Raw genomic sequence first — 25,223 nt, 5'->3', positions numbered from 1 at the left:
GAAGAAATATTATTTTATAATATCATCGGCAAGAAAAATCGTTTTAAAACACACTTCACAGCGTAATTTTTTTTTTTACATATATGTACATGTGTACATATTCATAAACCAATACAATATACGGAGATCTGCATTACTTATACGCACTGCGCCACCGTCTGTTGCACACCAGCAAATCGACATCTCCGCGCTATTTTTAGCCACGCATAAATTGTGCGCTGGCACTCGAATAGACATTTATGACAGCCGCACATTTACATACTTGCTTGTATTTACACATACTTAATGCCACGCTCCTGAATTATTCATGTTGATTTCAATATGGCAAATCACTCATACGCCACCGCCTGCCTGCGCCGGAAATAGAAGCATGTGCTACACACGAGTGTAATTGTGCAGATGTGATTTCTATAATTCAGCTTGTATTTGGTCCCCATTTTTTTGTTGGCTGAAACATTTTTTTTTTTATTTTAGGACTTCTAATTTTTTTTAATTTCAACGTAGTTAACAATTTAGCGTGTATTTAGCCGCTGAGAAATTTTTGTGCGTTCCTTTGAAGATTTTTTTTTTCAATTTTTTTTTCTTAATTTTTTCTTTAATTTTTTTATATTTCTTTTTCTTTTTTTTTAATTTTCAACGACTTAACTTTAAGCAATTTGCCTAAATTCAATTTCTTTAATTAAACTTTTTAATTTCCACTCACTCGCTTCAATTAAATTAAATATGCATTGACTTTAGCTTTTGTTCTTGTTAAACTTTTTCATGCTAATTTTGCCAAATCTTCAAGTCTATCTCATTTCACTTAATCCTTTGCCGCTCTTTCATTCGCTCCAATTCCTCTGCTATCAATACTTATTCCCTTTTTTTAGTTTCTCACTTTATTTAACTTTTCCTCACTTTTGCTGGTTTTGTTTCAGCTGCGAAAAGTCAAAGTGCACCCTCTTTGGCCAATAGAGTTTAAAAGTGAATGCTGTTCTAACTACGATTTGATGATGATGACGCCGATAATGTGCTCTGTGGCGTTGCCATTTTATTTAGTGGCTTTAGTAGGTGGTAATAACGATGACGAGGGTGCGCAATAGCGTTGAAAATAGATCCGTTTTTACATTTTGGGTCACTTTTTGTTGTCATGATGTTGTTGTAGCCTTTAATATTATTGCGTGGTGCTTATGTGACACGAGGGATTTGGTGTTGGCTGGCGTTATTGAATTTTTTATACTATTCTATATAAACATGTATTCGCTATTTGGTCTTTTGGTCAGTTTGGTTGCTATTTTTCCCCTTTTTATTTTGGCAAGTTTTTGTCAGCTTTTGACCAACAAAATAATGAAATTTCGTAACTTTACGAACTTTTGCTTCTCTTATTTTTATATTTTGGTGCCTAATTTGCACCTCTTACATGTGGGCGTATACTTTTTTGTGTGTGTGTTGAGTTTCAGAGTTGACCCAACTGAGTATTAGCTTATATTTCGCTGGCTATTGCTGATACAAATATATTTGTGCTTGTGGAGTTGAAGCGTCAACAATATTATATGCGCCTATAATTAAAATTTAAAACATGAGAGCTATGGGTTAATGGTTTTTCAACGTTTTGTTCTGAATTTGAATTTGAGAAGATATTTTTTTTTTTTAATTTTTTATTGAAAATTTTTTTTTAAAGAAATTTTCGTAAGAGTTTTTTTAGAGAAATTAAGAAATAAAAAAAAAAAATTGTAAATACTTTTTGTGAAGATTGTGTTTTTCCCCTTATTATGTAAGCTTATAGGCTTTCTCGCTGATATCAATATGTCGAAGACCATTTTCGCTCCATACATTTTGAAACCCATAATCTGGCAACGATGAGTCAAATGGCGACTTTTTTCATTTCGTTTTTTTTTTTTGGTATTCAAGTTATGCACTTCACTAATTAACCTGTGAACAAAATTTTCTTCAAAAATAGGCATGGCCCCGCCCTCTATCATGTTTAATGTGCATATCTGCTAAACCACTTAAGCTACAACAACCAAATTCGCTCAGCGCAAATATTATAAGAACTCCAGTGTGAAAAGGGATGAAATCGCCCACTCCCCATATAACGGTACTGTTAAAAACTACTGAAAGCGCGATAAATCAAATAAATCAATAACTAAATACACCGGAGACATTAATTTTACCACCGCGATGGTATGAAAAAGCGTAATGCGAGCCGGTGCCGGTGTGAAAATTGGAGGATGGGCGTGGCACCGCTCATTTCCGACTGACCGATTTCAACAAAATTCAGCAGGTAGCATTTTTATCATAGTTTTCTGTCAGCGTAAAAATTGTCAAAATGAGACTTGAACGCCTACTTCGCACATAACAAAATTTTAAATTCCATTAGATTCTTTGACCTTCCAGTACACAAGTCAAGAAGTAATTATAATAACAGAATACAATTTTGCACTAATAATTTCTCTAATATATGTGGGAGTGGAACCTGTGGGTCAATGGTCCACACGTAGCGGACGTGCCTTTTAAATGCACCTCTGACCAAAACTATACGAACATATGATCAATTCGAACTACACTCGAACAATATTCGAAATATACAGTCGAGCATAGTAGACAATAGTTGACTAAAACAGAAGTACAGAAGTATTCAGAAGTGGCAGACAAGCCGCTGCCTGACAATTAAAGTTATAATAAGTTAAGTGAGTTTAATAAAATATTAAATTAATAAAGTTTATAATCCAAAGATATACCACCCTATCACTAAAAATTGGCCAATTCCAAAACGAAACTGTTCAAGCTTTCAGGTACCGAATATGTGGACCACCGTATCTATAGTTGACTTTTAACCAAAAATATCGGTCAATGTGGGAGATATGCGATTAAAATTCAAAGAAATCCTTTTATAATAAAGGTGTGTCAAAAATGCGTTGAATCGGGTCAATACTTTCTTTAGACACCATATACCTAATATAAAGATTTTCGAACTTCCAGGTAACATTATGCAGGATATATCGGTCACATTGAGAAAATAAGAGATCGTGTTTTACTCATAACAGTATATCGTTGTGTTTAAAATAGATAAATTAAAGCGAAAACTTGGCCTAGCTCCTATATCTTCTTTACTGGCGTAGACACCGCTTACGCGATTATAGCCGAGTCAACAACAGCGCGCCAGTCGTTTCTTCTCTTCGCTACGTGGCGCCAATTGGATATTCCAAGCGAAGCCAGGTCCTTCTCCACTTGGTCCTTCCAACGGAGTGGAGGTCTTCCTCTTCCTCTGCTTCCCCCGGCGGGTACAGCGTCGAATACTTTCAGAGCTGGAGTGTTTTCGTCCATTCGGACAACATGACCTAGCCAGCGTAGCCGCTGTCTTTTAATTCGCTGAACTATGTCAATGTCGCCGTATATCTCGTACAGCTCATCGTTCCATCGAATGCGATATTCGCCGTGGCCAACGCGCAAAGGACCATAAATCTTTCGCAGAACTTTTCTCTCGAAAACTCGCAACGTCGACTCATCTGTTGTTGACATCGTCCAGGCCTCTGCACCATATAGCAGGACGGGAATTATGAGTGACTTATAGAGTCTGGTTTTTGTCTGTCGAGAGAGGACTTTGCTTCTCAATTGCCTACTCAGTCCGAAGTAGCACCTGTTGGCAAGAGTTATCCTGCGTTGGATTTCAAAGCTGACATTGTTGGTGGTGTTTACGCTGGTTCCAAGATAGACGAAATTATCTACAACTTCAAAGTTATGACTGTCAACAGTGACGTGAGTGCCAAGTCGCGAGTGCGACGACTGTTTGTTTGATGACAGGAGATATTTCGTCTTGCCCTCGTTCACTGCCAGACCCATTTGCGTTGCTTCCTTGTTCAGTCTGGAGAAAGCAGAACTAACGGCGCGGGTGTTGAGACCGATGATATCAATATCATCGGCATACGCCAGCAGCTGTACACTCTTATAAAAGATTGTACCTGCTCGATTAAGTCTGCAGCTCGAACTATTTTCTCCAGCAGCAGATTGAAGAAATCGCACGATAGGGAGTCGCCTTGTCTGAAACCTCGTTTGGTATCGAACGGCTCGGAGAGGTCCTTCCCGATCCTGACGGAGCTTTTGGTCCGGCTCAATGTCAGTTTACACAGCCGTATTAGTTTTGCGGGGATACCAAATTCAGACATTGCGGCATAAAGGCAGCTCCTTTTCGTACTGTCGAAAGCAGCTTTAAAATCGACGAAGAGGTGATGTGTGTCGATTCTCCTTTCACGGGTCTTTTCCAAGATTTGGCGCATGGTGAATATCTGGTCGGTTGTTGATTTACCAGGTCTGAAGCCACACTGATAAGGTCCAATCAGTTTGTTGACGGTGGGCTTTAATCTCTCACACAGTACGCTCGATAGAACCTTATACGCGATATTAAGGAGGCTAATCCCACGGTAGTTGGCGCAGATTGTGGGGTCTCCTTTTTTATGGATTGGGCATAGCACACTTAAATTCCAATCGTTGGGCATGCTTTCGTCCGACCATATTTTACAAAGAAGTTGATGCATGCTCCTTATCAGTTCTTCGCCGCCGTGTTTGAATAGCTCGGCTGGCAATCCATCCGCCCCCGCCGCTTTGTTGTTCTTCAGGCGGGTAATTGCTATTCGAACTTTTTCTTGGTCGGGCAATGGAACGTCTTTTCCATCGTCATCGATTGGGGAATCGGGTTCGTCTTCTCCTGGCGTTGTGTGTTCACTGCCATTCAGCAGGCTGGAGAAGTGTTCCCTCCATAATTTAAGTATGCTCTGGGCATCGGTGACTAGATCACCTTGGGGGGTTCTACATGAGTATGCTCCGGTCTTGAAACCTTCTGTAAGCCGCCGCATCTTTTGGTAGAATTTTCGAGCATTACCCGTGTCGGCCAGCTTATCAAGCTCTTCGTACTCACGCATTTCGGCCTCTTTCTTTTTCTGTCTACAAATGCGTCTCGCTTCCCTCTTCAACTCTCGGTATCTATCCCATCCCGCACGTGTTGTGGTCGATCGTAACGTTGCGAGGTAGGCAGCCTGTTTTCTCTCCGCTGCGACACGGCACTCCTCGTCGTACCAGCTGTTCTTTTGCACCTTCCGAAAACCAATGGTTTCGGTTGCAGCTGTACGTAAGGAGTTTGAAATGCCGTCCCACAGTTCCCTTATACCGAGTTGTTGACGAGTGCTCTCAGAGAGCAGGAGTGCAAGCCGAGTAGAAAATCGCTCGGCTGTCTGTTGTGATTGCAGCTTCTCGACGTCGAACCTTCCTTGTGTTTGTTGGCGTGCGTTTTTTGCTGCACAGAGGCGGGTGCGAATCTTAGCTGCAACAAGATAGTGGTCCGAGTCGATGTTAGGACCTCGGAGCGCACGCACATCTAAAACACTGGAGACGTGTCTTCCGTCTATCACAACATGATCGATCTGGTTGGTAGTTTTTCGATCCGGAGACAGCCAGGTAGCTTGATGAATCTTCTTATGCTGGAATCTAGTACTACAGATAACCATATTTCGGGCCCCGGCGAAGTCGATCAGCCTCAACCCATTTGGGGATGTTTCCTCGTGGAGGCTGAATTTACCGACCGTAGTGCCAAAGATACCTTCTTTGCCCACCCTGGCGTTGAAGTCGCCAAGCACGATTTTGACATCGTGGCGGGGGCAGCTCTCATAAGCGAGCTCCAAGCGCTCATAAAAGTCATCTTTGGTCACATCGTCATCGTAAATGCCACAAGGACCTACTCGTCTTTGTCCTTGTCCCGTCCATCGCATTTCTTGGACGGCGGTGATGTCAGCCTTTATTTTCACGAGGACATCAACCAGCTGGGCAGCGGCACCTTCCCAATTAAGGGACCGGACATTCCAGGTGCATGCCCTCAATTCGTAGTCCTTATTTCGTTTTCCATGGTCGTCATCAAAAGGGGGGTCTCTCATCCGAGGCTGGTTGTTGCAATTCGCTGGGGTTGTTTTTTTACGTGGCGGGTCCCAAACCCAGCGCACAACCCTATGTAGGGGATATTTCGCCTTCTCACGTTAGCTCGCCTTCAAACGGATGTTCTTAGGCTACCCAGAGGATACTTGGTCAAAGACCGGAAGTCGTGAGCTGCTTGAGTCATATGTAAAAGAATCGTTTCTGGCCACTCCCAAGTGAATGGCGATCAGAGAACTTTCCTCACTTGCGTGAACTTCCACATATAGCTCCTATATATGTAACTAATATCAGGATTTTCGAACATCCGACTGACTTTACTCTATATGAGTTCTTGCCACAGGGAAGAACGGTCAATAATGAATACAGTCACCGAAATAAGTATAGTGTACAAAATAAAAAAAAGGAATTTAGGGAAGTTTACAAGCTTTTTTTTGAAAATGATTGCATGTAAGCAATTGCGACCTATTTGTTCATTATTGATCAGAACTTATTAGTGGCACCGGTACTTTTGTAGTACCGTTACTTTCTGTTTAATTTGCGCACTTGTACATTCAGAGCGAAATAATTATAGCGTACAAAAAGGTCAAAGTATTCCGTATCGACAAGACGTTACATTTACTCTGTATTTTTAAGGATTTTTAAAGTGAGTTTGTTTTAAATTAATGATTAAAAAAATATTTATCCATCCTAACGAGCTTAATTTAATAACTAATTTAGAAATGCCTCGCGGAACCCAGTCATCGCTTGTTGAGCGCTCTAAAATTCAAACGATGCGGAAGTGTGGAGCTGCAATAAGGGATATAGCTGAAATATTCCATCGCAACAAGAAAACAATATGTTCCGTTTTAAAAAATCCCGAAATTTATAGTAGAACAAAAAGAAATGGACGTCCTCCAAAGGTTGATGAACGGTTGAAACGGCAAATAAAGCATTTGGCAGTCAGTAAGAACATTTCTCCAGCAAAAATTTGGCTTCAACTAAATCTTGAAGTGTCCACCCGTCGACTTCAGTAGATTTTAAAAGAGAATAGTAACATCTAGTATGCCAAACGAGCGCCTAAGCCTAAGTTGCTACCTCGGCACAAAACTGCAAGGATGCAATATACCCAAAAGCATTAATTGTGGGACGACAAGTAGAAAAAAGTGGTTTTTAGTGATGAAAAATAATTTAATTTAGATGGCCTCGACGGCAATGACAAATATTGAAGAGATATTCGGCGACCACTATAAACAAGGCATTCGAGAAATTTCAAGGGGTAATCTCTTATGGTATGGGGGCTTTCGGATACAATGGTGTAACCCCAATTTGTTTTGTAACGTATAAAATAAATTCTATAAGTTATATTGAACTGTTAGACAACGCTTTAATAGATTTTTTCGAACGATTTTGTGAGGAACCCTGAATTTTTCAGCAAGATAACGCCGCGATACACAATCCAGCTGCAACAAAACGTTTCTTTATGGACAGATATATAGCATTAATGGACTGGCCCGCTATAAGTCCCGACTTACACCCCACGGAAAATCTCTGGGGAATACTTTCGCAGCAAGTTTATTCCGGTGGTCGACAATTTGATACTGTTAGAGATCTAAGGAAGTGCATTGAAGCCGAATTGAAAAAAATACCCATTTCCACTCTTCGCTCCCTAATTGAATCCATGCCGAGGCGCATAAACAGCGTTATTTTGGCTAACGGTAACCATATAAGTTATTAACACTTCGAATAAGTTTGATATAATATGAAATATTTGTTTGTACGCTATACTTTTTTCGTGGACTGTATTACCTGCAAGTTATGCGCAATTTGCGCGAAGCAATCCGCCAGAAACGCCCGGATTTGTGGAAGAACAAAAATTGGCTGCTCACACATCGTTGCTTGTACGCGACTTTTTGGCCAAAAACAACACACTAATGATGCCGTAGTCCCCAGATCTGGCCCCCTGTGACTTCTTCTTGTTCCCTAAACTGAAGAGGCCCATGAAAGGACGACGTTACGCTTCTCTTGACGAGATAAAGAGAAGGAGCTGAAGAAGATAAAAAAAATGATTTTTTGAAGTGCTTCGAAGATTGGAAAAACCGTTGGCACAAGTGTATAATAACTCATGGGGATTACTTTGAAGGGGACAAAATAGATATTCATGAATAAATAAATAATTTTTGAAAAAACACAAAATTCGCGATACTTTTTGAACACACCTCGTATGTTTGGCTTTACACCTCAAAATATTTCCCTGACTTTGATTTCTGCTAGTTACAAGAGTATAAATTGTTTAGTTACACCCGAACTTAGCTGTTTCTTTCTTGTATTTTACATGAATGCTTACAAAGTAGAATTTTTTATCAATAACATCGCTGATAATTTCTTTTTGACAGGACTGTATTATTGATCGAAAGGATGGAACACTATTGCCAAGGCTTTTATGTATTAATTGAACTCCAACCCTTGCGCTTTTTAAGAATTATTTTCTACATTAAAATTTTCAACAAAAGTTAACAATAGCAAGCTTTCATTATTGCCTCATTCAGTATTTTATTACACTTCTATGTATAATAATAAATAAAGGATTTAAACGATATCCTCGTTCATGTGCAACAAATCTTAAGCAATACTAAACTATTGCAAGCATATATCTATTTTTAATATGTACGAGTATAACTGTAACTTACATTTATTTTATTTTATGTTTCTTCAGCTATTTATGGCACGTTGATGCTTTCTCTTTCACCAGTAAATTTAATATTTTCCGCAAATATTTTGCCCTGCCTAAATGAAAAATCGCACAAATTGTGTTTCTCCATGTGGTTTATTTGTCTATAGCCGACAATTTAACGATATCCTTCCGCAATTCGTCGTGCTTAATTTAGCCAAATAAAATAAATTCAATATACAAATGCATGCCACCGGACGTGTCACTTGAACGCAGCCTACCGAAAGGTGCCCAAAATAAATCCACATTCAGGTTTAAGCATTTACGTGACTGTGTGTATGCTTGTTGTCTGTTGGAAAATCCTTTTTAACACTATCCTTTTTATATAATGTATATCAGTGACATGTGCCTTTTATAGCCAGACGGCCTAGCATTAGCCATAAATGCCAATCAAGCACGCATTGTGCTGCACAAAGCACTTGTATTTATGTACATATAGTATATGTTAGGGTGACCGTTATTTTCCCAATTTTCTTGAGTTTACAAACGGAACTGAAATATATTTATTGTCAATTTAAATTGTAACTAATATTTTTTTAATTTTCTAATGTATTTTACATAAGAGTTTTTTAAATTTTGTAATGAACTTTTGAACTCCAGCAAAAACAAAAAAAAAACAATAATACAACTTAAATTATAAATTTAAAAGTCTTACTGATTATTTCCATAAAAATATCTCTTTAATAGTTACACGCCTTTAACCGTACTCATACAGTACACCATGGCGTATGAGCAACACTGATTGTACCTAAATCACTTGCATGAAGTCTCAGTACACTTGATGCTTAACTTTGACTGTGTATAACTTTAAAAAAAGTGGTTTTATGGTAAAAGTTATTGACAACTTTTGTTAGAGTGGAAAATTTTGTATCACCGAATCAACTTTTCAAAGTTGTCGAGTTACTTGTTGAATGAAAAATATCAAAAAATACATTTCATATTCACGAGAAAGCCAAAAACATAGATACGGTTGAGGCAAATGCTGAAACTTCAAGTGGCGTTTAAATAAAAAAATTCATCTTAAAAAAATACACACCCTAATATATATACATACATATGCGCATATATGTATGTAGTATATCCAGTTCTTATTATTTTTAAAGAATGGTAAATTACGTGCTTTCATCCGAAAGAGAATGGTACACAATAAATATAAATGCATACAATAAAACATTGATATGTATGTACATATGTATGTATACATGAACAAGAAATAAATTAAACGTGACTTAAAACCCAAAAACAAAAAAATCTTGAAATCCTTACACTTTTCTTCAAATTTACTTTGGATTTACGTGAAGAATTAAATATAAAAGCAAATAATATATTAAACTAAGCTTCTTCGTCAATAATTTTTAAACGCAATTCCTATCGCTTGAAAAAATCTTTTCAATCGAGGATTTATGTTTGCTAAAAACGTTTTATTGCCGCAATTGTGCATATACTCAAGAAACATTGGGTGCCAATGGAGTGACACTAGAATTAGAGGCATTTAATTAGAACAAAATTTGGTTTTCTCTTTAAAAATAATAACAAAAAAAAAAAACAATTTAACTATTTACTCTTCAAAATATTCCTGCATTTAAAAGAAGTTTAGAGCATCTTTCAAACATTTTACAAATGTTTTTGTGAAAAATAAGCCATGCAAAGTTAAAAATGTTAGTTTAAGTCTAAAATATGGTACGTCCAAGCAAGGTAGGCTTCAAGTGTAAATTTTCTTATATTGAATCATCTAAAAAGCCGTAAGCCCTGACAGCGAGTGCTTCTTACTCTGTAAAAAAATAATTGTACAGGTGTAATATTATTTTTCATTTAATAAATAAAATAAAATAAATGACCGAAACAAGCAGATTTGTGTAGACTTAAATAAGAAACTTTTCATAGCGCTAAAACAGCAAAGAAAATCGCCTAAAATAAAAAAACGAAATAAATTTACACCAAAAAATATAAAAAATTGTCATTAAGGCATTAGGAAATTGACAACATTGGATACTTGTAGAGAAGGAAATCAAGTAAGACTGTATTTAGGTAGACCAATATCGTAAAGAAAAAAAGAAATTGATGAAAGAAGTTTATGGTGAGTCGTTCTCAAATCGTTCGTTAGTTTACACGATTAAAGCTGGTCGTCAAAAGTTAAATGACGGCCTAGGGCCGGGGTCTAGAAACTAGTTTTCGGGTTGAATTGAAGGGAAAATCGATGAAATTCTGTTTTGTAAGAATTTTGGCTGAGAAATTAGATATGACATGAAAAACAAAAGGAAATATTTTTAATCTAAATCTAATCTATCAGCTAGTAATACTAGGGCTGCTATATATATTTCTGGCCTAATAATGAAAATAGGAATATTTATCAACGAAAATGGCTTTATTGTTTTTCAAAATATTCTCCATCAACATTTATACACTTTTGCATGCGCTCAAACCAATTTTCGAAGCACTTTTTCTACTCCGATTGAGACACCTCCAAAACATGGTTTTTGAATGCTTCAACAGCATCTTCTGCCGACGAAAATCGTTGACCACGCCTTATTTTCTTGATGTGTGGGAATAAAAAGAACTCACAGGGTGCCAAGTCAGGGCTGTACGGCGGATGATCCATCAATTCGACGTTTTGGCCGGTCAAGAAGGCGCTGGTTTGAGCCGATGTGTGAGAGCTCGCATTGTCATGGTGCACAATGATTCGTCTTCTCTTGTTCGTTTTTCGAATTTCTCCGAAGACTTCAGGCAAACAAATGGTAGTGTACCACTCAGAATTGACCGTCCTACGTTGCTCAAGTGGAACAGTCGCCACATGACCAGTTTTGCCGAAGAAACAGGCGACCATTTGCTTCGAAGTGCTTCTTCCACGAACAACTTTCGTTGGATTTGGCTCGTCTCGGAAGACCCACACGGTCGATTGCTGTTTTATTTCGGGCTCATACGCATAGATCCATGATTCGTCACCTGTGGCGATCTTATAAACGTCTTTTAAAGCACCGCGATCGTGTTTTTTCAGCATTTCTTTACACCAATCCACACGAGCCTTTTTTTGAGCGGTTGTCAAATTGTGCGGGATCCAACGAGAATAAACCTTTTTTACGGCCAGGTGTTCATGCAATATCGAATGTATGCTGGTGGGAGAAATGCATAGGCATGCCTCTATCTGAAGGTATGTTACATGACGGTCTTGCATTATCAGTACGGCGTCGATGTTTTCTGGCACAACGGCTGTTTTTGAACCACCTTCACGGAATTCGTTTTTGAGCGAGCGTCGGCCACGATTGAATTCGTGGTAACAGTTTCCACAGTGCTATAGGATGGTGCTTCATAGTCATACAAAGATTTTAGTTCATCGATGCACTCTTGTCGTGATAATCCACGTCGAAAATTGTAAAAATTGATCGCGAGATGAATTTTTTAATTCCCTGTAAATAAAACAATTCACGATTAAATAACAGAAAGTTCTGAGTGATGATTGCAAACGTTCTGAGATTGCACCTGTAACACTTAGTGTTGTCTAGTCCAGAAATATATATAGCAGCCTATGTATAACATTCCTCTACTTGTCAGAAGTCCTCATTTCGTGATACTTAGTACCAGTCTCGCCGTTTAGACCTCACTTTCGCAGTGACAAGAGGATTTTTTGCGGATTTGCAAGATTTCAGACCCAAGTCATTTATCTTTTTTGGATCGTCTGAGTGCTGCATATACTTTCAAAAAGGTTTCTCTCGAAGTTTTGAATCAGATGCAGAAAGTACATATATAATTGTGGTGATATTTTACACCGGCTTGACTAAAAAGTACAAATTTGACTTTTCTCTAAATTGGTTCAAAAAACATGATTATTTATTGCTTTGCTTAATAAAATGAAAGTTATTAAGTGTTTCAAGGGCGTTAACTTGACTAGACGACGGAAATTTTAATCTATTAAGAATTAATTCGTTTAGATTTTGATAATTTATTAAAATATAAGTTGAGTCCCTACAGTCTTTCTCCTTTCTTCATACACCTAGCAATAGATATGCGCTGAAAGCTATGGAGCTACAGTCGAGTATCTGAAGTTTACTTTCACTTCTTTAACTTAACCGAACAGTTAGATGTCATAAGCCTTTCTTCGACTCTTACAGTGCCACGTATTTTAAATGTTCGCCACACGCTGTTATATTTAAAACAAACAACTATTTACGCAAATGTGGGATGCCACATTTACCCTCCGGCTATGCAAAATCAATTTTCTACGAAATTTCACTTCTCGAGTATTTACACAAACCGCTGCTGAGCACAACGCGCACCCCCAACTCGCAACCTAACCAGTAACGGAATATGAAAGTGTTGCCATATTACGCTTAGGGCAACTATGCAAAGCAGCGAATGGGTTAAAAGCGTTTAAATGCTCGATAAAAGCTTAAATCAATAATTGTGGACCTTGCAAATAAAATCATTTGTTGATTTTGCTCATTGCTCCGGCAATCAGTGCGCGTTGCAACAACAACGTGTCACCTGACCCTTTTCATGATTCATTGTCCTTTAAGCGTTTGTTGTACGTTTGCTCTCTGCCTTATGAGTGCGCCGGCATTGTTGCGCCTGAATGGCTATTGTGTTGCCCTTCCCTCCACCCGCTTTCCTTGTTTAACTTCAATTATTGTGCGTATTTACTTATCTCTCGGGCTTTGTGCGACAGCAACAGCTTACGAATGGACTTGTACATACACGAGTATGTGCCCGCGATGTGGAAAGATTAGTAGGGGTGAACTACTTGTATTTACTTTAAGGTTATGTTAGACTTTAAATTTATTATTTTTTATGACGCTCACTTGTTCTTAAAATTTGAGGATAAGTTTAGTTTTTACGGTTGTAATGTATGTATATAAATTATATTGTATTAAATTTATCCGAACGTATTGAAATCACTGAGCACTGGGTAAAGCTTGAAATCTTTCTAGCATCAGATAAATTTGTATGACTATATCCTCTATCCCCTGATCTGATATCGGCGTATCTGACAAATAATCAGCTTCTTAGCTGCAAGGTGAATGGCTGCGAAAGCTGCCTTCGAACTCAGAGAAGTCTTGGATGACTGGCTACTCTGAAACACTCGCACACTTTGATTTCATTCCAAAATACTTGGTATACTAGTAACCGAGCCAGCCCTCTGCTCACGTACGAGTAAAGGGTGATTTTTTAAGAGCTTGATAACTTTTTTAAAAAAAAAAACGCATAAAATTTGCAAAATCTCATCGGTTCTTTATTTGAAACGTTAGATTGGTTCATGACATTTACTTTTTGAAGATAATTTCATTTAAATGTTGACCGCGGCTGCGTCTTAGGTGGTCCATTCGGAAAGTCCAATTTTGGGCAACTTTTTCGAGCATTTCGGCCGGAATAGCCCGAATTTCTTCGGAAATGTTGTCTTCCAAAGCTGGAATAGTTGCTGGCTTATTTCTGTAGACTTTAGACTTGACGTAGCCCCACAAAAAATAGTCTAAAGGCGTTAAATCGCATGATCTTGGTGGCCAACTTACGGGTCCATTTCTTGAGATGAATTGTTGTCCGAAGTTTTCCCTCAAAATGGCCATAGAATCGCGAGCTGTGTGGCATGTAGCGCCATCTTGTTGAAACCACATGTCAACCAAGTTCAGTTCTTCCATTTTTGGCAACAAAAAGTTTGTTAGCATCGAACGATAGCGATCGCCATTCACCGTAACGTTGCGTCCAACAGCATCTTTGAAAAAATACGGTCCAATGATTCCACCAGCGTACAAACCACACCAAACAGTGCATTTTTCGGGATGCATGGGCAGTTCTTGAACGGCTTCTGGTTGCTCTTCACCCCAAATGCGGCAATTTTGCTTATTTACGTAGCCATTCAACCAGAAATGAGCCTCATCGCTGAACAAAACACGCGCGCGAAACACATTTCGAACCGAACACTGATTTTGGTAATAAAATTCAATGATTTGCAAGCGTTGCTCGTTAGTAAGTCTATTCATGATGAAATGTCAAAGCATACTGAGCATCTTTCTCTTTGACACCATGTCTGAAATCCCACGTGATCTGTCAAATACTAATGCATGAAAATCCTAACCTCAAAAAAATCACCCGTTACCTTCGATGGAGGCATGTGTAGCAAGGACTTGCTGGGGGAGAGGGGCGATGAACACTGTCTGGATCTGGATCTGGTTTAGACTCTTTATTCCTAGCAGCTGCAGCTTTGCACGACACCCTTGCATTTTTCTAAGGTTTCCTTTTCTGCCATCTCATTTGAATATTATACTCCTGTTTCGGTCAATTTTAAGGTCCTTCTGCGGTGGCAACTTGGTGCTCTTCCTTTCTCTTTGTTTTACTGGTGGTGCGTGTGTGGCCGGAGTTTCCCTTGAGCTTATCTTTTCTCCAGTTTTGTTGGGTTGTTTATGAGTAATGGTGAGTGTAGGTGATCTAAGCATTCTACTACTTCTACGAAATACGGTTCCGTATTCCTCGTCCTAGCCAACTGAACTGTACGGCCAAAAAAGTATGGTCACGTGCTTAGAACGTACTTAAAGACCTGCCAGGGTTTTAACGATATGTAGGTGGTAACAGTATTAGCCTGTCAGCCATTTCGACAAGATGTCACTCGTAACTTCTGCGGTGATAGAATACTGTCCTCGCTAGTCCTTTGTCAAACTAATCCGTTCCGGATTTCAGGTCCTTCATAAGCAGAATCTTACTGCCCTCGATTATGATGGGCGCAGACTCAGAGTTTTCGTCGCCGTCTGTGGACTTATAGTGCTGCTCGCTGTATTGTTCCCTCGTTGCTTTGCTGCCTCCCTTTCGTAGGTAGGTTCTCTCTAGGTGCAACCCCCGTGGGGGTTGTGGACGCTTTTCGCCTCTTCGTCGGAGGTTCATTGGTCTATTGAGGCGTTTTGAGTTAAGCCTTCCTCTCTTGTAGCTCTTGGTCGGAGGCTGAGTATTACTATTCGCAGCTAACTTTATTAGCGTATGTCGTCCACTATCCGCCAGCTATGACCGCGGTAATAGACTGAGCTCAGCCTTACCAGTAGTATATTACCGTTATTATAACAATCGGTATTTCATATATTATGCTGACAAATTAAATACTTTAATTCGCATTAAGTGAAATTTAAAATATCTTCCTTTCCTCTCTCTACAGCTCATATTATACACGCCGAAAATTTCGTCCGATCTACGCCAAAGTAATGAACAGTTACGCCAATGCACACCGCAAATCCTCAACATATCAACGCTATGCTGGCGCGAATTCCTTGAGTTTGGTCACCGGATTGCTGCCATTCACAACGGAAATGGCACTTTTCGAATTTCCTTTCAACGAATTGTTGGTAAGTACGACTACGAGCGACGGCATGAAAGGCGAGCAAATGACTTGAGTGCGTGAAATTTGCTGAAAACGGTGCTGCTAACGGTAATAATTTCAAGCATCATAAATTAGATGGCCAAATAATATTATGTAACTGTAAAAGTATATAAAGGAGTATGAATGCCGGCGCACTCAAGACATACACACTTGAACGTTTTTTAAAACGTTTTCTATAGTATAATGAGTACTTATATAATGACTTATATAATACATTACATGATTACTTATATAATATGCTTTTAACCTTTGTAATTCGCCGCATTTTCCCCTTCAGATTTGGGCTGTGCTTACGAAACGTCAACAAATGGCGTTGCTTATGTGGACGCACGGCGAGGAGGCGTTGGCGAAATCCCTAGTTGCCTGTAAACTGTACAAGGCCATGGCACACGAGGCCGCCGAGGATGATTTAGACACGGAAATCTATGATGAATTGCGTGCATATGCGAAGGAATTCGAAAGCAAAGGTACGTGGCGAGTGGTTGTGAGTGTGTGCATGAAAGAGAGAAATGTCTTTTCTTTTTCACTCCATTTGTCTCAGCTGAGCGCTTATGTGAGCGCATAGCTCTTAGATACCCGTTCAAATCGAGTGAAAACATCAGCAATATGTCACCTCAAGTGGCTTTAGTGGTATCAAAATTTTTGTTGATCTCTACGGGCTTCCGAGAGTTCTCATTTTTTCTTATTTGTGAGTAACACTATCTTCCACACTTTGCTTTCCAGGTATTAAACTATTGGACTTCAGCTATCGCACTGATGCGGAGAAGGCTCAACGACTACTCACATGTGAGTTGCACTCTTGGTCGAACCAAAGTTGCCTTTCGCTGGCGGTGGCCGCCAATCATCGTGCACTCTTGGCGCATCCGAGCAGTCAAGTCATACTGGCCGATTTGTGGATGGGCGGCTTGCGAACGCGCAAAAATACAAATATTAAGGTGAAAATTTAATATTAATAAATATGATTGTTGTTTTTTATTAAATTGTTGTTCTTAAGGTCCAATTAAAAAAGGTGTATTATCGCTCAAACTACGTAAATAAATTATGTTATGTACTGTATACTACAAAACCAAAAATATTTCCTTAATTTTGTAGGAACGGAAAATTGATATCTCGAATTTCATTGAAAACTACATAACAAAACCTTCTCAGTCATAAAGAGAGAGCAAATCAAAGTTATTTATCTTCATATAAGTATACTGGCCAGAAGTCATGCCATGCATAGACCGACTGGTCCTTAGTAATGCCTAATGGCATTCGTCATCTAGGCCATCAACGCTTTTTCTGAACTTAAGCAGCGACTTGTTTAGAGATTAAATGATACTCCATCTACAGTGTAATTACGAAGTTGTTAGGTATCTACAATGAATTATAGATAAAGTTGAACAAAAGCATTGACGGCGTTCCAGCGTCTCTCTGATGCCGACTCTTTGGATTTTCCGCATATATCGGCATTACTAATGCCGATCCGGCTTGCATGTGGTGCTAGTAAGCTGTGAACTGTCACTAAGCCAACAACCGTCCTGTATTCCCTTTGATACCATGTGTGCATTCCAGCTCACCCTGAACCGTTTGTAAGTTCTTTCGGAAACACCGCTTTTAGCAGTGTAAGGTACTGGTTCGGTAGCCAGACGTAGAGCTCTGGTAGCAATCTCATCAATTATTTCGTTTTTCGGACTCCCTTTGAGGCCTGTAACACACTATATACATACATAAGCAGCGTCATACTGGTTGATCTATGACCAGTGGACATTCTCCGTCGTAATACTCTGTGGGATTTCTGTTTTAATTGCCGCTTGGCTATTGACGCATATGTTGATCATATATTTATACCTGTATAGTTTTCTGTTCTGTTAGCTGCATCAGCCTCTTTCCTGACTGCAAAGACTTCTGCCTCTAAGATACTGCAGTATTCCGGAATCTTTAAGGGCTATAAATTCCGGCGCCTACTCCATTAAGCATCAGTCTGTCAAGAAGTTGTAAGTTCCGCTGGCGAATCGCATGCTCTTGCGTCATTCACCCTCTTATAATGTGACTCAAACCTTCTCCGCCAGATAAAGCTTGATAGTTGGTGTCTATTTTAGCTATAAACCCCCTGCTTACAAACTATACCCCAAGGTTCCTGCAGAGAATACACATAAGGCTGCCAATCTTTTCATCATAGGTTGAGTAAGCTTTCTAGTACAGCCGCGAAGTCGTTTATAGCGCTCTGGTTGAACAGAAACCAGCGGTCCACCAAACCAAAGCCGCAAAGCAGTAAAGTCAAATTGGCTTGACTATCGCTGTGTAACTCCAATGCATGAAGCCAGATGATAGGCCGTTGTAGACCCTTGTTCTTACATGCATAAGAGTCCCCATTAGCTTTTTTCAGATTCCACGCCAGCTTTCTATCCAATATTATTCCCAGGTACTTGGTGTACTCGTTAATTGTTAGTTCAAACCCTTTGATCCCCGGATCACTGTTACGACGATGTCGCGTTGAATCTCCGGCTTTAACTTCCCTGCGTCTTGCGGCTTTAAGTTGGCCTCTAGCATACCAAGAGGTGTAAAAGGATTTAGGAGTTATCCAGAGACTACCTTAAAGCAAAAAGCCGCAGATAAGGGAAAACCGGAGATTCCTTTGTATCGACTGGGTTGCGCTTCTTGAGACTAAGGTACACGCTACCTACGCTCCACGCCATCTTTCCGAACCTACCGCATTTTGAGGACGTACAAGGGATAACTTCTTTATTTGGAGGACGTATAATCTGGATTTATGTACAAAATATTAGCCTTCGTAATAGACGGAAGGCAACTACAGTCCAGTATTTTCAAGATGGCGTCTTCATAGCAAGCACTTGCTTTACCCAAAGTAGTGTGAAGTCGTCTTCAAGTACTCTTGTGAAGAGCGCCTGCAGCAGCGTTTTGCCAAGGCGAAAACTTCGGATAATGAGTGGCACCGCTAAGTGCCTCTTGGGAGTTTCTCCCGATCGAGCAAGATGTTTTGCTTTAAAACGCCATCCTGTTAAGTAAGAGGGTTAACATTACTTATATAACATATCTGCCATACATACGATAATTTTTAAAGAAAAAATTTTCAAATATATTTTCCTTTTTTCTATTTCCAGGTCATCTTAGGTCTTTTGATACCCTTTTATATCAGACATTTGGATTTCAAATCCAAAGAAGAGCTACAACAAATGCCACAAACCGAAGAGGAGCATCTGGAGAATCAAAATTTGGACAACGACGATTCGGATCGTTCGCAACCCGACGCCGAGGTATGTACTAAGGTTCAAATATTAACTAAACTCGTTTGTTCTTTTCTTTTTCTAATAACTTTTTCTACGATTACGTTACCTTGTTAACCAGTTTGATTAACCCTAAAATAATTTATTAAAAATTCTATGCGATTTCAAAGCGCAAAAAACTGTATATATATAAAAAGGGGTCAAAGTTTCGGTAATTTTGTTGTTGTGTACATTGTAAACTCACGTTAAAAACATTAAAATCAGTTAATTAGTTTTTGTGTAAAGCGAATGTCAAAACTGTAATTTTCGAAAGTAAATAATTTTTTGAACATCAAAATACTTAAAAAAAAAATAATTTAATTAAAAAAAATAGTTTAATTAAAAAAAATTAAATTCGAAAAAAAATTTCGAAATTACTTTAGTTTTCTAAACCAAATTAATTAAAATTCTCGACATTACCATCAATTAAAAAAACAAAAAAAAAATACAAATTAATACAAATTAAAAAAATTAATTCAAATGAAATTATTTTGGTATAGAATATAATATTTTTTTAACGGATCTATTCAATATAAAGTTCAATTAATCAAAAAATTATATGCAGAAAATTAAAAAAAATAAAATTTACTACATTTTAGCTTTTAGATGATTTAATTATTTTTTTTTAACCTTAACACCAAAGTTCCTTGAAAAAAAATAAGATTAATTAAAAAATTGTAATTTTACTAAATTAATTAAACGTTTGTCACATTTTCTTGGAAATTATTAATACAATATTTTGAAATGATTTTTTTTAACTAAAAAGTAATTTGCAAAAATATTTAATTAATTAAAAATTTTATTACAATAAATAAAAATTAAAAAAAAAACTAACCATAAAAAATTAATTAATTTTTGGGGAAAAAATTAATTAAATTAAAAAAAAATTAAAATAAAAATTAACCAAACTTTAGTTTTTAGAAACGGCTGAATTAAGTTTTTAGCATTAACGACAATAATCTTGGAAAAGAGATTAATTAAATTCAAAAAATAAAATTAAGAAAGAATTAATTCAAATTAACTAAATTTTAAATTTTAGAAAGGAGTAAATTAATTTTGTTAGCATTACTATTGAACGGCTTTGAAAAAAATGTTACCATAATTTTTAAAAATTTAATTTTAATTTAATTAATTTTGGTTTTGTCACATTTTTAGTGGAAATTATTAGTATAATATTTTAAAATGAAATATTCAATTAAAATGCAAGTTGCAAAAATATTTTAATAATCAAAAATATTTATGCAAAAAAATAATTAGTAATTAAAAAATAAATTTAAAAAAATATCTTTGAACCTTGGCGTAAAAAATTTTTTTAAATATTATTTAATTGAAGTTAATTAAATTGTGTTTTTTGATAAAATCATAAATAACCACACAATTTAAAATTTGTAAAGTAGGGATTTACAAGTAAACAAATAATTTGTGAGCTCGATTAATTAAAAATTAATTTAAATAAATTTACTTCGCAAATATTTTTCCATATTTTTCCAAAAAAAATTAAAAAAAAAAATTAACAAAAATTTTAAATTAATTTAAAAAAATTAATAAAAATTTTAAATTAGATTACAAAAATTAATAAAAATTTTAAGTTTATTAAAATTCGAAAGTTGGTTTAAAAAAATAATTATTAAATTTTTTTTGATAATTTTAATAATTTATTTTTCTAATTATTTTGTAAATAGGAACATGTTTGCGAAAAAAAAATTAATTAATCAAAAAAGACTAATGTAAGTTTTTAATTAATTTAAATTCAAAAATATATGTAAAAAATAATAATTCAATTTTTACCTAGGTACCTAGATAAAAAAAAACATTTTTTCACAAAATTTTTTTTAATTAAATTTTAAATAATTATTATCGCAAATTACTTTTTTACACGAAAACTTAATTTCAAATTTAATTTAATATGGAAATAGCAAAATATTTGCGAAAAAATTGCTATAATTAATTTAAAACTAATTAAATTTTAATAAATTAATTAAAAAAAAATTAATTTAAAAAATTTAATGATTTTGTTTTCATGAATTAATTAAAAAAATGTTTGATTAACTATAAAACAATGTTTTCGCATTAATTAATTAATTTTTTATTATTAATTTTTAAATAATTATTTTCGCAAATTACTTTTTATTTGAAAATTTTCGAATAAAAATCGACTGGTATTATTTAAACATTATTTTGGTCACATTTTTACTAATAAAATTTCCGGAATTGCTTATTTCAAAAATTAATAATTTACTTTATATAAAAATCTGTATACGAAATATTGTACAAACATACTTATTGTATTTGTTCTGCTGCTGCGTTGCTGTTAAATTTCTCCAACTATTGCGACTACTACTACAAAATTAAAAAAAAAATAATAATTAAAAAAATACTTTCAAATAAATACCGCTATTATAACTACTGCTACCTCTACCAACTCTACTACTATTTCTACTACCACTACTACTACATATCGTAGAACGCGCTAACCAAAGCGAAACGATCCATTTCGTTCAAATGTAGGATGAGCAGTAACAATAATCCAGACAAGGTAGTAAAACCAGTCAAACCAAATTTTCTTCCTTTTAATTCTGTGTAAAAAATTATTCAAACGCGTTTTTGTTGTTTTGTTGTAGTGTCAATACTCAAAATGTTGCGCCTAAACTCTTCCAAAATCTATTTGTCTAGAGTTTTCTAAACTAAAAATAACCTCACTCTGTCTCTCTCTCTCCTAGTTTGTAAATATGTTCTCCAACAACTAATAAGCTCGTTTGTTAGTATAAAAGTCGTGAAGAAATAGTTAAACTTGTGTCTAAAATGTATAACCTTAAATTTTCTATTTCAACTTTCGTCTTTTCAACTTCTAAATTCTAATTTTATATACTATATACCATACTAATCGCTCTATATATATGCATACATACATATGAGTTCGCTCCACTTCCCTCACTTTCCTTCTAACTGTGTGTGTGTGTGTTTTTATTTAACTGTAATTGATTTAGTTGTCGTCCTTCGGTTATCCTTTACATATTTATCTATATATGTATATGTGTAGATTTGCTCTGTCTAGTCCTCTAAGCCTGCGTCTGCTGTATAAATTTAAATTAATAAAAATGTTAGTCAATATATGTATATATATGTTCATAAGTAAGTCAATATACCCAATTTTGTTTGTTTGTAATGTGTGAAATATTTATATATTTAAAACTGTGTGTGTGATATTTCTATGTCTCCTTTCCAGTGTGTCTTCTACCGTCTACCTCTGTATATGTACATATGTTAATTCATACGGTATTTTTTTAGTTACAAGCGACATGTAATTCTTATCCCTTAGGTGTCATCTGTCACTGTAAATCCCATTACATTACGCCAATACTACAATAACAACAACTAACAAGACTAAAGTGACATATAAATAATGCCACATGAATGAAATGAAACCGGAGCTTCACTTTAGATTTTATTTGTTTATTTTATTGCATTTCTCTTGCGTAAAATATGTATTTAAGGTTATCGTGACAAATATTACAAATAAAAAAGATTAAAGCAGAGGTTAGAAAAAAATGCTTATTTTTGAGTTGAGAATAGCTATAAATGGGTATGATTGAATTTTTCTCACAGTTTATTGTTCAAATAAATTACTTATACCATATACCAATAACCCAATACCCGAAAGTCTTGAAACGCCTATTATTATTACTTTATATAATCTAAATCCACGACACAGGCCGCGAGAGAATGCACTCACCGAAAGCTTCCTTCAATAAATCGATTGTTACGTTGGTTGAATGGCTTACGGAGTCGTCTGGTTTGAACCAAAAGTCATCCACATCAACAACTTCCAATTCAGACACGAAACAGTTGTTAATAATGGCTCTATAGCGTTCCGCATTCACTGCAACATTATGGTTGGCTTCTTTTTTTTAAGAAATATGAACCAATGATGCCCGCTGCTCACAGAGCACACCACGCAGCAACTTATTGAAAATATAACAGGTCTCAGTAATGTAATTGTCTTTACTCAAAGTTCGACGATTTTATTTATTTATTAACGCACCAATTCAACCAAAAGTGAGCTTCATCCCTGAACAAAATTTTCTTGTGAAAATCTGGATTTGGTGACCAACTCGTTTTGGGCCCATTCACCATGCGCGAGTTGGATTTTATAAGCTCGTTAACCAAAATACTTTCTCCAAGTCTTCCATAAAATGAATGAGCACAGATCCAAAAGTCGCGCTCGATGGCGAATGTAAGTATTCATTCGGGTCTTCTTCGAATTTCTGCTTCTATTTTTGTAGCGCAGTGTACGGCGCCTCTGGGGATGTATATTATCCACTAGAGTAAACATGGTGCAACACCGATCCAAAGTTGTTCGAATTACCGACCCTGCCGGGCGATTAGGCCTACACAAGATTGGACACAACGCCTGAACGGAACTAACATTTTGGTGAAAACACCCATTATAAAAGTCAAAGAAGTGCTATTATATAATTGGAAAATATTTGGTAATGATCAAAATGATTTTCATAGCATTTTCGAGCAAAGTTCTTAACTGTATTGTATAGTTATGGATGAAAAGTATCCATAGTCGATACTGTAATATCTGCTTGGTTATGTATATAGTATACGGGTTAGTTAGTTTTCTTTTTCATGCTACATGCATTGTGAAGTACCCGGAAATTGTAAATGAAACGCAACATTTTTTAATATTCATAAATATTTATTTTGTCGCCTTTAAAGTAATCCCCACCAAATGTAATAGACTTATGCCAACGATTTTTGCAGTCCTTGAAACACATTTCAAAATCACTTTTTTGGATGGCCTTCAGCTCCTTCAGCAAATTTTGTTTTATCTCTTCAATCAACTGAAAACGGGTTCCACGTTGCAGCAATTTCAGTTTGAGGAACAAGAAAAAATCACACGGAGCCAAATCCGGTGAATACGGTGGTTGATCGAAGGTATTCATTGCGTTATCGGCTTTAAATTCGGTCACAATCGTGGCGTGGTGCCATTATGCGTTAACATTTTGTAAAATCCATCAGTTGTTCTACCGCAATTCCGGTCGTTTTCGATGGATTTTCGCACGCAAACGCCTCAACACCGCCAAATACTTATTGACCGTCTGTCCCTCCGGAACAAATTCATGATGCAGCAAAACACGAATATCGAAAGCAACAAAGAGCATTACCTTGATTTTTGAGTAGCTTTGGCGTGGTGTTTGTGTTTCTGCTCAATATTTTTCCTACATTTCGATGATTCTTAACTTGTTTGCATGTCAAACTCATAAACCCATGTCTTATCGGCATTTAAAGTGTTCTCCACGAATGAGACCTGTTTACGGTACTCGTTCGGAAAAAAATTCAGCTTTATCGGGAAGAGTCGAGCTGGAACGCGTTTCATATCAAAAATATCTATGTACACTTCGTGGAGTATTTTATATTCAAATTCTCTGTCCTTGTGACATTAGATCTCAATGACTTATGTCTTCGATACCGATTGATATCGATTGTAACATCGTTAGTTTGTATTTTTTTTTGCATTTGTTTTATTTTATTTTGGTATTCAGGATTAAAAAAAAAATATTAAGGATATTCACCAAATTCTTGTTAGCTTTTTAATTCACTATTCCAGCTATCGATAATTTTCAAATCTGTGTTTGACTTTTATAGTGCTTGCTGGAAATAATAAGAAAGAACAATTTCTAGATAATACTACTAGTTTTTTAATGAAAATGAATTGAATAAGTTTGACTTTTAAATTGTTCATCACATATCGACTTACTTTTTGGAGTCGATAATTTGACTAAATAGAAAAAAAATCGATAATTAGCGACTATTGAACTAAAAAGTTAACGAGTTACGCCTATTAAACGTAAAAAAGTTCCAGGCTTTATATCTGTGTTTATGTATTTATAGTTAAACATTCTAAGTATTTCTTGCGCCAACCCCTGCGAGCGCTTGTATGATCTTACTATAGCTTTATAAACTATAAATACTCGTATATGTGTATGTA

At 36.4% G+C, this 25,223-nt stretch overlaps 1 protein-coding gene across 16 annotated transcripts in view; it reads left to right on the top strand.

Moving 5' to 3' along the window:
* LOC105221940 (transient receptor potential cation channel trpm) overlaps positions 1-25,223 on the top strand; it is a 293,914-nt gene that overhangs the window by 216,486 nt on the left and 52,205 nt on the right. For 10 of the 16 annotated variants that reach the window (XM_049451694.1, XM_049451693.1, XM_049451695.1 and 7 more), the window contains 5 exons: positions 15,738-15,924; positions 16,237-16,426; positions 16,683-16,894; positions 19,064-19,216; positions 21,690-21,761. In XM_049451694.1, the coding sequence (XP_049307651.1) occupies positions 15,738-15,924; positions 16,237-16,426; positions 16,683-16,894; positions 19,064-19,216; positions 21,690-21,761 (814 nt within the window). The remainder of the gene's footprint in view (positions 1-15,737; positions 15,925-16,236; positions 16,427-16,682; positions 16,895-19,063; positions 19,217-21,689; positions 21,762-25,223) is intronic. The other 6 variants (XM_049451698.1, XM_049451699.1, XM_049451696.1 and 3 more) reach the window with 1 other exon arrangement.

Source organism: Bactrocera dorsalis, chromosome 3, assembly GCF_023373825.1.
Source record: "Bactrocera dorsalis isolate Fly_Bdor chromosome 3, ASM2337382v1, whole genome shotgun sequence".
NCBI classification, from domain to species: domain Eukaryota; kingdom Metazoa; phylum Arthropoda; class Insecta; order Diptera; family Tephritidae; genus Bactrocera; species Bactrocera dorsalis.
The sequence above is the reverse complement of the archived record's forward strand: the minus strand, read 5'-3'. Positions and strand labels throughout refer to the sequence as shown.